Here is an 11,854-nt window from a genome sequence, read left to right as displayed (position 1 = left end):
TTGATGTAAGCACTTGGCTATGGAAATTAAGAACCAGAAAAGGAATGGAACTGCAACTTCCTTAATTTAGCTGATGAAGTACTGGCAGGTGTGTTCTTGAGAAGTAGCCATTTCTGTGGGGAATATGGACATTTTTAACGTCCTCTGAAATGATTTTCCTGTCTTTAGCTCCTTCCCAGTTAAAAGGCACCAAATTTAAATGGGAAAAGAATTGAATTCACAAATACAACCTACTATAGGGGCCAAGAGTTTAGAAAGATTCAAAATGGACATATATATGAATAATAATAATAAGAACGTCCTCTGCAATTCTATTAGCTAGACTACATATTTATAAGGCATATAAACCCTCATGCTTTGGGACATCAATCAAAAGCTAGGGGATGGGGGATCTGCTGGTGTGAATTGTTATAACTCCTGAAATAAATGGAATGTATGACAATTTACACTAGCTCTGGATCTGCCCATATTCACTTGCAGTCAGGAAGAAACTTCCCCAGTATGGGGTTTCTTGCACCTTCCTCTGAAGCATCTGGTATTAGTCACTATCAGAGAGGGGCACTGAGCTAGATGGACCTGGGTTCTGTTTCAGTACAGCAATTCCTACGTTCCTTATATTTTTGCATGTGCTGGTTTCATATGACTCTATCAGTCATTCTGAAAGTCAGCTAAACAAATACAGAAAATAAATCAAGTACAGAAAAGTGGAGCACTTCCTCCAATATTATAAAAACAACCACAGCCCTATTCCAGCTGCCCCTCCCTATCTTGTCTTGCCCTAGTGCTGATAATGCACAGTCCATGTTCTTGCGGCTGTTCGTACAACATGGAACATGGCTGCCAGGGAGAGAAGAAAGAGGGAGAGACGTTGTGGAAAATCTCCCCATCACCCCCTTGGCGCCCATCCTGAGCTGAGCTGCTCTCTGAGAGGTGTCAGTTTTCCGTGCCTTCCCTAGAATGAGGCACAATCCGCAAGGTGCTGAGCATCTCCTGTGAGCAGTGGGCACTGCACGAGCTCCTCTTCATCACCCAGGAACAAGCTCTATGACTTTGGGGCAGAGCTCTGTCTGCAAAGCACAATGTGTACATTTATGCTGCTGGAGTCATGAGTCTGGCGTATCCTAATGAATGGCTTTATACATCTTCTGCATAAAACATAAAACTGAGGCTCTTCAGCTCTGATCCGGCAATTTACAACCTGTGGGCAGACTGCTACCGCTGCAGCAACTGCACCCATGCGTTGTAAACAGGAGAATCATTAAAGATCCCATGTGGCTTTCTGCAAGAGGCTGCCTGAGTCTCAGTCTCTCTCGTATCTCTCTCATATTTGCTCAGCACCAGTCACCATAATATTTAGGTGTCAAGTTGGAGACTAAAGTCCATCACTGAGCATTACAGTTTGCCTCTCTACATTCTCCTTGCATTTTCAGCTGAAGACAGTTTTCTTCTCCATGTCCTGTACTGACCTGTGGTGTAGTGTTGCTGTGTGCTTTTAAACAGCTGCAGTGTCCCACCCCAGAGGTGACTGCGGTTCTGCAGCGAGGGATGCAACTCCTCTGTACACAGTCTGCAAAGCCCTGCAGGATGAAACTGACAACAACAATGTAGATGACAGTAGTAATCTGATGTTTTCTATGTTCCTTCTATCCAAGGATTCCAGACACTTTACAGACATTGATGAAAAAAGCTTTACAATCCACCTGTGAAGTTGGTCAGCATTATTATCCCCATTGTACAGATGGAGAAACTGAGACACAGAGAAATTAAGGTCCAGATCATCAAAGGTATTTGGGAACCTAATGCCCACTGAAATCAATGTTAGGTGCCTAAATACCTTTGAGGATGTGAGCCTAAGTGACTTTGCCCAAGGTCAAACAATGATTCAGTGGCAAAGCTGGAAAAGAACCCAGGAGTCCTAGCTCCCAGTCCCCTGCTCTAACCATTAGACAACATTTCCTGTCTAGTTGAATTTTATTATTGATATTAATTTAGAAATATATCTTAGAGCTAAGAGGGGACCAATGAGAGGTGCAGGGGGTAGAGGGGAATAGCCAATCAGGGCTAAGCATCTTTTAGAACTGAAGTCCCTTTACGTTTTAACCCTTTCCTCACTGGTTCCTGTGGCCCCAAAGAGCTCTTTAACTCCTCCCCTACCTAAACCAGACTGAAACCTGGAGGGAGATGATGGGTGGAGGCGACAAATGGGGGAGGGGAGTACAGGGCAGTTCTCATTTCTGTACATCGAGTCAGAGACCATTCACACGGAGCAAGTGAGCAGGGTGACTCAGAGGACCTCCCTGTGATCCCCGACACCTCAAAGGAGACCCCAGCATGGCCATGGACAGGTACCCCTCTCCCTCCTACCAGAACTCAGGGCTTCTCTCTTGGTATGAATCTGTTCTGCACAGCTGCTCGCCGTCCCTCTCCATTTCTCCATCTGACTCAGTTCCCCAACCCTCCCTCCCATCTCTTTCTCTCTCTGACTGTCCCTCACTACATATTTCTCTCTCTCTCTTTCTGTCATTTCCCCGATTTCTGTCTAACTATTCTTTCTTTCTTTCTTTCTTTCTTTCTTTCTTTCTTTCTTTCTTTCTTTCTTTCTTTCTTTCTTTCTTTCTTTCTTTCTTTCTTTCTTTCTAGAACTAGGATAGGTACGGAGAGCAGAGGGATAAACATTCAAGTGCTTTTGTGATCTATCTATCTATCTATCTATCTATCTATCTATCATTCTCTCACTGGTGTTCATATACTTGCTCCTAGGTACGGATCAATCCATGTTACAGTAGCTCTATTTGCACTGCAGTTACACAGTGACCAAATGATCACCTAATCACTCTCATGCAATTGCATGCCCTTCTCCCCTGCAAGGACCTGCACCGTGATTTGCACATTTGGGGAGTGTATCTATATTAGAGGATATACTCAACACCTAACCATTTTCTTTAATGACTGAACATAATCATGACTCAGATAGCATCCCCTCTAACTATGCAGGAGCTATATTGGGTGCAAACACCCAGTAATTTGTAACTAGCTATACAGTGTGAACCTGCTCAGTTGCTTTAACGTCCTAGTCTCTGCCCAGGGTTGACTTGTTGATACCCACCTACCAAACATGTTTTGAAGTCATTACTATAGCAGAACTCCCAGTGGAGTCAAAGCCAGAGAAAGAACACAGTCAGAAGTGGAATTAGCACTAGGGCTGGTTTAAATGTTCTGAGTGACAGATTCTCAGTCGAAAAATTGCCTGTTTTTGACATCAGAAGTTTTCATGAAAATGGCTTTTTCCCCCCTCTATATTTTCATTTTTTCTGCTGACATTGGAAAACACTAATTTGAGCATCATTTTGCTTGTTTGGTTTATGGTTGTTCCTTTTCTCCCAATGCACTGCCCTTTTCCAGTGGCAAAATTGTTAAAAATGGAATGACAATGCTTCGAAATGGTCACATCGGTCATGATTTTCCCCTCCAGTTTCTCCAGCTAAGATCTCGGTATTTGACCCTAAATGTTATACTTGCTCCTTAGCCCGTAATGGTTCAGGTAGTGCTACTGTAACACCCTGAGGTCAGTCATACTGAAGGCAAGAGCAAAAGGGGCACCCCCTTTCTGTCCCCTTTTCAAGGGGGATAATGCCACACCTCCCTCCCCCCCCCGCACCCCGCAGCGGTAAGCCACATTTGAAAGTGAGAGTGGACCATTGGCCAGGAGGTACGTGCTTTGTGGACTAGAGCCAGAGCCGCGTTGAAGGGCGGGTTGGAGTTGGAATAAAGCGGTACTAGCCCATTGGGGGCCCTAAGCAGGACTATTTTGCCCCCCCCAACACATCATAAAAAGTGAATGGGGGGGCCCCTTGAGCAGCTCGGGGCCATATGCCATTGTTTAGTCTGGTTATGCCCAGCGCCGGCTCTGGATGTGACTGTTCCGAGTGCACAGGATACAAGTGTGAAATAAAAGCAAGCGGGATAAGGAAGGATGGATGAGAAGAGAGAGAAATGGAAAGTCAGAAAGACACACTAAGAAATGGAGTGAGACAAACAGAGAAATCGAAAGGGGGAGATGTGTGTAGTCAGCTCATTTGTATGGTACTTCTGGCCAACCTTGTATGCTAAGCAAGGTTGGACTGCATCTGTGCTTAGGTGGGAGACCTCCAAGAAATCCCCAGATGCTGCAGGGAGTGGCAGGAGTAGCTCAGTTGGGGAGCTCTCTCTCCCCTCTGAGTCAGTATTATGTCCAATGCCACAGTGGATGCTATGTTGGGGGGAGAAGTGTAGGTTATTTAGTAAGGGTACTCTGCCCTCTGGGTCAACACTAACGCTCCAGCATGGGAAGGAATGCTGTGGCATCAAAATCAGAGGACTGCCATTGGAACTAAAGGAATAACTCCATTAACTGGTAGCAGTAGTAGGCTCTTGACTTTTTTGTGGACCATCCGCAAGAAGAAATGACACAACTTAATCAGTGCGTTACATGTCTATGAGTTTAAGTTTATAATATAGACATTGGGATGAAATATGATATGCATATAATGTTCTTTATGTACATTTCAGGTTGTGGGTTTGGAACAAAGGATGTGTGTGAGTGAGGGATGTGTGTATCTTGTGTGAGAATGAGAGTTGTGTGTCTGTATCTCTGTGTGAATGTGCATGAGGGAGGCATATATGTGTAAGGTAGGAAGCTTTACATATGTAAAGGTGGGTGTGCTGTAGGTATGTAAAGGTATGTAACAGAAGGATATGTGAGTGTGAATGTACAGCTGTGTGTGACAGCTGTAGGTGTCTGTGAATGGGGGGGGTGTATGCTTGTGTGTGAATGTGTCTGAATGAGTGCATATGTGTGTGTGAAAATTAAGGTTGTGTAATGTATGTATGTGTATGAAGCTGTGTGACAGGGAAGAGTGTATGTGTGTGTAGTGAGAGTGTGATTGTAATTCCCATGTTAAATACCAAGTTACTCAGATACTTTGTTGATAGGTAGCAAGATGTGTGAGGGAGCAATGTAAGTGTGTCACACAGAGAGTGTGTGTGTGTAAGTGTGTGTGTGTTGAAGAGATGTGTGTTTCCCTGAGACTCTCAGACCTCAGACTGAAATCAGACAAATCTGATACAATAAATCAACAGGCACAAGCTCCCCTCTCCCAACCTTTACTCCACTCTCATCCCCCTACAGACCCAAACCCTATATCAACTGACCTGCTATAAGTCCCTCCATCACACATCACCCTTTCAGAGCGAGGCGGTGACACGCCAGGATTATTTTTAACCCATTCACTTCTGTTTTGCATTGCTGTGGAGGTGGTTAGTGTCTCACCTCAGTGAGCACAGCTGTTCACAGCTCCTGCTGCAACCCCACATTGAGGCGAAGCCCGTTAGAAAAAGGTCTATGACTTTTGCGTCCCCCTGGGCCAGAGTAGGGCCCCCTGTGTGAATTCATTTGACTTAGGGCTTGTATCCATACAGGTCTCTAACCAGAAATGTCCTTCCATTAGACTGAATCGAATCTTTTAGTGAGATTGCTGGTCTCTCCCCTCCCCCATTCTGTCCTCCCTGTGTGGTTTATTCCAGCATTCCACTGATGTTTGTCATTCCACCATGTTTATCTCTTGGAGGCCAAGGCAAAGTTTTTCCATACAGCCTGCTCTCCAGAGCTTTGTCCAATCCTAGTTTTAAATCTCCCTGGTGATGGGGCTGCCACCCCTTCCCTTGGAGACTCTGCCACAGTCTTACACTGTGAGGAAACATTCCTTTATAGCTCAGCCCAAAATGCCCCATCTTCTCAATCGCACCCCAGGTCTCCTCCCTTCAGACTCCCAACCAATTGCTCTACCTCCTTGCTTTTATGCCCTTCCGACAGTTTCATCCCCTCTCACCTTAGTTGTTGTTTAACCAAACTCTGTGGATTAAGTTCTTTCCATTTCCACTTGTAGAGTCGTCCCCCCTGCAGCCCCGTTGCCCTGTCTGTGACCCTTTTCTGGACACCGTGCAGTTCTGGTACAGATGGGCCTAGGAATGGAGAGGATGTTCTAAGTGCAGTCACACCAGAGCCCTGTACAGAGATGTTGTCGCTTCCCTGCTATGGGATGTGCTATTATAGTTTAATCTTCCCCTCAAATGTTCCCCTGCAGCCTCCTGATGAAGCAGAAGAAATTCCTCTACAATTTCAAGAACCTACGCTGGGCCCGGGGCCGCCATGAGACCTACCTCTGCTATGTGGTAAAACGTCGGGATAGCGCCACCTCCTGCTCCTTGGACTTCGGATACCTGCGCAACAAAGTACGGGCATGACTTGGGCACCTATCAATACAGCCAAGCATCTATCAGCTCACTTACCCAACCATCAGGCCATCTGTGTACTCACCTACTCACCCCAATATGCATCAATGCACCCACCAGCTCTTCCACTACCTATCCATGCATCCATCAGCTCACCCGCATATCCATCCATCCAGCCAGCCCTCAGTTCAACCCTATATCTGCCCATACACTCATCCATTCCCTCCATATCCATCCATGCATGTCTCCATCCTCTCTCCCATCGTCTCCCTCTCTGTCTCCCTCTTGCTTAGTCGGGTTGCCACGTGGAGATGCTCTTCCTGCGTTACATCTCTGCCTGGGACCTGGATCCTGGACGCTGCTACCGAGTCACCTGGTTCACCTCATGGAGCCCCTGCTATGACTGCGCCCGGCATGTGGCTGACTTCCTGCGTGCCTACCCCAACCTGACACTGCGCATCTTTGCCGCCCGGCTGTACTTCTGTGAGGACCGCAATGCTGAGCCTGAGGGGCTGAGACGCCTGCACCGGGCTGGGGTCCAGATCGCCATCATGACCTTCAAAGGTGAGACAGTATCTCAGAGGTGGGGAGACAGGGGCCTGGAGAGAGGGGACAGGGGAGAGATGGTGACGGAGTCATGGGGGAAACATATAGAGGGATATGGAGCCCTAATGATCCTTGGGGACAGTTGAGTTCTGTTCTGGGCATCCCTGACTCTGCTCCATGTCTTCAACCTGTCTCCTGCCCCTTTGCAGATTACTTCTACTGCTGGAACACCTTCGTGGAGAACCGGGAGAGGACCTTTAAAGCTTGGGAGGGGCTGCATGAAAACTCTGTCCGTCTGTCCAGGAGACTCCGGCGGATCCTCTTGGTGAGGGACATTTCTTCTCCCCCTGTCCATCCAGTGCCTCCCCTTCCTCCACTGCTGCATTTCTTCTTTGCTCCCTTCTTTCCCCTCTATCGTCTCTTCTTGACTTTCCTCTGCCCACTTTCTTCACCTCTTCTCTCCACCATTCCATCTCCCTTTCATTTTTATCCCACCTGTCTTCGGCTCCTCCCTTCTCCAACCCTCCTCTCCTCTTGTCCCCTTCATCTTCTCCACCACTCTCAGCAGTTCCGCTCATTGCACAACTAACTCATCTCTTCTCTCCTGCTCTGCACAGCCACTGGATGAGGTGGACGATTTACGAGATGCCTTCAAAATCCTGGGACTTTGAGGTGGGCAGGAGTGAAGCTCACAGCCAGTCAGAAGACTCTGGAAACACACTGGTCCTACAATGTCTCTCTTTCTCTCCCACTCACACTTTCTCCCCTTCCTTCTTTCCATCCCTCCCTCCAGTCTTAAATCCTCATGTCCTGAGAAAAGACCTTTCTTACTTCCCTTCCAAGGAAAATTAGAATGACCCACTAAAGACAGAATTCTCCTGCAGTCTCACTCCATCCAGCACTACAGCCTTGCTTGGGGAAGCCAGGACTGGAGTGAAAGCCCCACACTGATGCTTATAGGGTATGTCTTCACTACAGGGTTAATTCAAGAGATCAATACCCAGGTCTGAGCATCCAGGTTGGCCTGGACCAGATGTGGGTGGCCACACTGCAAAGCCCCATCTGTGTTACTGTGTGCTCACTGGTGCTGCACTTGCCCATATGTGCCTCTAGCTAGGATTCCTGGGGCACATCCCAGGGTTCTTTGTGCTGCAGTGAGCTGAGCCGCTTCATGATTCTCTGCCAGTGAATCGTGGGACAACTGGTCTGTCCTTCTGGGCACATAGGGGGAATTGTGGGAAGGCATTGGAGGACAAATAGTGATTGAGTCTGTGCCCTCACTGCAGAGTGGGAGTGTTATCAGTCAAGCGCAAGCCTCTCTCAGCCTTTAGCCGATAGCCCCAGCTGTGCCAGCTAGGCCAGGTGTAAAGCAGCACCAACCTTGAGAGGGTTTTGTGTGTAGCCAGAAGCTGGGTTAGGGGCAATACATGAATAAGAGCCTGAGTTAACTCTGCAGTGAAGACAGACCTCTAACATTTCCTGCTGAGAGAGAACAGGACTGGATTAATTGTGAGTCACCCATCCTGTCTCCTTATACTGCCTCCTGCTGGGAGAGGCATCAACTGGAGTTCATGTGAGACTGCCATGAAGCCAGCTGTCCTGCGTTGATCCCCATTGTGCCCCTTGCTATGAAAGGGTGGGGCTGCAGTAGCTGAGAGATTCCCTTGCCAGCCCTTTTGTCCAGCTCTCTGCACTGCCTCCCACTTGGAGAGGTTGAGACTGGGAGACAGAATCCTAGAAATTTGAGGTGGCGATGCTGTGGCCAGAAGTTTCAAGGGTGTCCACTAATTTGAGGTACCCACCTCAAGATACTTTGGGCCCAATTTGCAGAGGTGCTGAGCACCCACAGCTCTCATTGACTTAATTGGTCATTGACTTCTCAAGCTGGGCAGTGAAAAACAGACATCCAGATTTAGTGGAGACTTTTGAAAATGCTGGCCTAAATCTATTTCATCTTCTTCACACAGCTCCCTCAGTCCAGGCAGGATTTTCTCCTGTGGTCTAACCTCCAGGCCTTCATCAAATATAACACTCATAAACAATGGAGCTTCCATTATTTCCTTTTTGGGAGGGACTATGCAATAGTCGATTAGCAGCTGTACGTTCCCCACAACCAGTGTCCCTGCATGATGCTGTACAACACCTCCTTCTGGGAAAGTCTGACACAGCACTCTCTGAGATCTCCTTAAGTAGTTAGAGCTCCTGCACCATTCCCGGTAGTGCTTCCTTTTGGGAGAGGCTCGAACTGGAGTCGTTGAGAGCTCCCCTACCATTCCAGTGCCCACCCCATTCCCTACAGTGCCTCCTGATGGGAGAGGTAGGAAAAGGACTAATTATGTGCTTTCCACACCCAAGTCTCCTGCACTGTTTCCTATGGCACCTCCTGCTTGGTGAAACTGGAACTGGAATAGCTGTGAAAATTCTTTGCAAAGCATTAATTTCCATGCATGGTGCTGTAGAAGTGCTTGATGTGATGCCTGTTAATGTTTGTACATATATATATATATATATATATAACTACATATATATAAATAAATACGGTTCTTGTGTATGAGTAGGCTTGGCAGAATATGTTGTTTTTTAAAAAAAAATAATTTCAGTGTTTATTTTGAAGCACTTTTTAAAGTTTTATTGATTTAGATTGTCACAGTTGCACAAAATTATGGTGCGGGGTCCTCATCACATGTCAAAATATACAAAGTAAATAGCCTTAAATAAAAGTCTAATAAGTTTTCAAGCAGCATTTCCCTTACTTTGCCTCGCTGTTATCAGTGGAAATTTTTTCTCACAGGTGTGTGTGTGTGTACAGTGAAATCAGCATTTACTGCTAAAAAGCTAATCCTTGCAAACCTACGTATGAGCTTTTGTGGTCTGTTCCAGAGATGAGCCATATAAGGGATATGAAGATGGAAGAAAGGCTTGGAACATAATCCAGATGTTAAAGCTGAATCCTAGACATGCTGGTTATTTTAGGGATAAACCAATGGCATCCCCTCAAATTTGCCCTTTAAATCATTACATCACACATCAAACACAGATCGTTATAGTGGTCAGGCAACTTACACTTTGGAAATATCAATGGAAAGAGGCAAAGTGAGTGATACTTAACATGCAAGCAAGGCTTATAATAAATAGACCACAACCCTTCCCCATACAAGGAGGTAAACCTCACTGTCCACAATTTACAGAGGAGGTAACTGAGACGCTGATTTGCACAAGGTCACAAAACAAGGAAGTAGTAGAGCTGGGAAGCGAACCAGATCTTCTATTTTGAGCATAGCACAGGGCCTTGGAAAACAGAGAGCACTGCCCCTTTTTGGAACATGGAATCCTCTGTAGACTGATGAGCTGTAGAAGTATTACTAAAAGCAACACTTTCTTAAAGTTGACACTGGATTTTATTCCAAGTAGCATTCACTAGTAATCCAAGGGAGAAATGAAAAGAGAGGAAATCTCACAGTAGACAAATAAAGGCTCCTCTATGTGCACTGAATGTTCAAAACCCATCACAGGTCATTTCCTTTCAAACCTTTAATAGTATTGACAGTAGATTTGGTCATTTATCTAACCTAGCTGATCTAGCTATAGTAGTCTATCTGATCTAGTTCACGCATTTCCAACATGTACTGTAGTAGGTAGGCACCAAACAACCTGGGTCTCATACAAACAATCCATTAGTGAGGTGATTTATCATAAAGGCACTGGCTGCACTAAATTTGCTTTGTAAGCTCACCCAAGCAGGATTACACAGGGTGACCCCATCTGGAGTAGAAACAGAGGTGAATATAATGTAATAACGTTGCATTTAATCCCCAAGGATCCCAAACTCCTTTATAGACTGTAAATACACAACAAATCCTATGTCTTGGCAGGGGGTTAGACTAGATGACCCTTGCAGTCCCTTCTAACCCTATGATTCTAAGATAGGTGTCACTTCACCAATTATATTCCCTATGGAGATAGTGGGGAATTGATCCTAGGCTTCCTTCCTTATTTATAACTTGGAACAAGCATTAATTCTCAATGGAGATTCCAGGGGATCTACCCCAGGTCCTGTTTGTGAGTTAAGGAAGATGCCGATGTTGTGTAGGTGAATCCTAGAGGTATGCTCCCTATGGAGATCCCCAGGGAAAGCCAGAGCACAGAATCTGTAATGTCAGATCAAACCCTCATTCCATCTAATCTGGTATCTGTCATGCTGCAGTGGCCAACAGTACACAAAAGTGCCCATGTTGCACCTGAATAACTCCACAATGCTGTAAGTGGGAGAAAAATTCCTTCCTGACATCCCTCAGTCCCAGTCTCTGCTATGCATGACAGCTGATGAGCGATACTGCCATTTTAGCTGGTTTAGGCACAATTGTCAATCATGGTCAATAAAATACCCAGTCCTTTTTCAAATCCAGCACATGTATGCTGTCAGTGCCACCCTGAAATATACACGTGTGCTCCTATTGGGCCTGGCTTTCAGAAAATCTGTCATAAAATTATGTACGCAAAATTTCATGTACATTTCCATGTTTAAATCGCATATTCCATTTCTACAAATGCACATACAAAGGGCTAGATGCATCTCTTGTCATTTGTAGGTGTAATTATCCAGCCTGCCTGCACAATCATGGTAATTACTAGTGTGTTACTTACACAAATGTGCCTGCTTTTTTGTGCATGCAATTTTGGTACTGACATTTTGCAAATCAGACCTTTTGGGCACATTGACGTCATTTTCATAGCTGACATGTGCTTTATTAGACTTCTAACTGAGATGTAACTCCTCCAAGAAATAGCTGAATCGAAAAAGATGTTTAGGAAACATCTCAGTTAATGAAAGGAAAAGGAAAAGAACAACTATTTGGTGAGTGCTATATAAATGACATACATAGCAGTATATATGTGTGTATAGCTACCTAATAGAAAGAGTGCCATCTACTGTCTGGCCCATAAAAATAATCTAGCATTGTTCATACATTTGTAGGTTAAATAATGTTGTTGTTAACTGCAAATGGCTTCCTGACTTAAGACAACAGTAACCAAAGCA

At 45.6% G+C, this 11,854-nt stretch overlaps 1 protein-coding gene across 1 annotated transcript; it reads left to right on the top strand.

Annotated features, from left to right (window-relative positions):
* The first annotated feature begins 2,331 nt into the window (after positions 1 to 2,331).
* AICDA (activation induced cytidine deaminase) lies at positions 2,332 to 7,756 on the top strand. Its single transcript, XM_044987992.1, has 5 exons — positions 2,332 to 2,345; positions 6,123 to 6,270; positions 6,564 to 6,834; positions 7,026 to 7,141; positions 7,434 to 7,756. The coding sequence occupies exons 1-5, from the start codon at positions 2,332 to 2,334 to the stop codon at positions 7,485 to 7,487; spliced, it is 603 nt and encodes a 200-aa protein (XP_044843927.1). The 3' UTR covers positions 7,488 to 7,756.
* Positions 7,757 to 11,854: the final 4,098 nt, after the last annotated feature.

This window comes from Mauremys mutica, chromosome 1 (genome assembly GCF_020497125.1).
Source record: "Mauremys mutica isolate MM-2020 ecotype Southern chromosome 1, ASM2049712v1, whole genome shotgun sequence".
NCBI classification, from domain to species: domain Eukaryota; kingdom Metazoa; phylum Chordata; order Testudines; family Geoemydidae; genus Mauremys; species Mauremys mutica.
This window is presented reverse-complemented; position numbering and strand designations above follow the sequence as displayed.

What these genes read in the sequence shown, in the direction of transcription:
- AICDA (XM_044987992.1), top strand. An exon ending in CGCCATCATGACCTTCAAAG is followed by an intron (nt 6,835 to 7,025) that starts GTGAGACAGTAT and finishes GCCCCTTTGCAG; the next exon opens with ATTACTTCTACTGCTGGAAC. An exon ending in GACTCCGGCGGATCCTCTTG is followed by an intron (nt 7,142 to 7,433) that starts GTGAGGGACATT and finishes TGCTCTGCACAG; the next exon opens with CCACTGGATGAGGTGGACGA.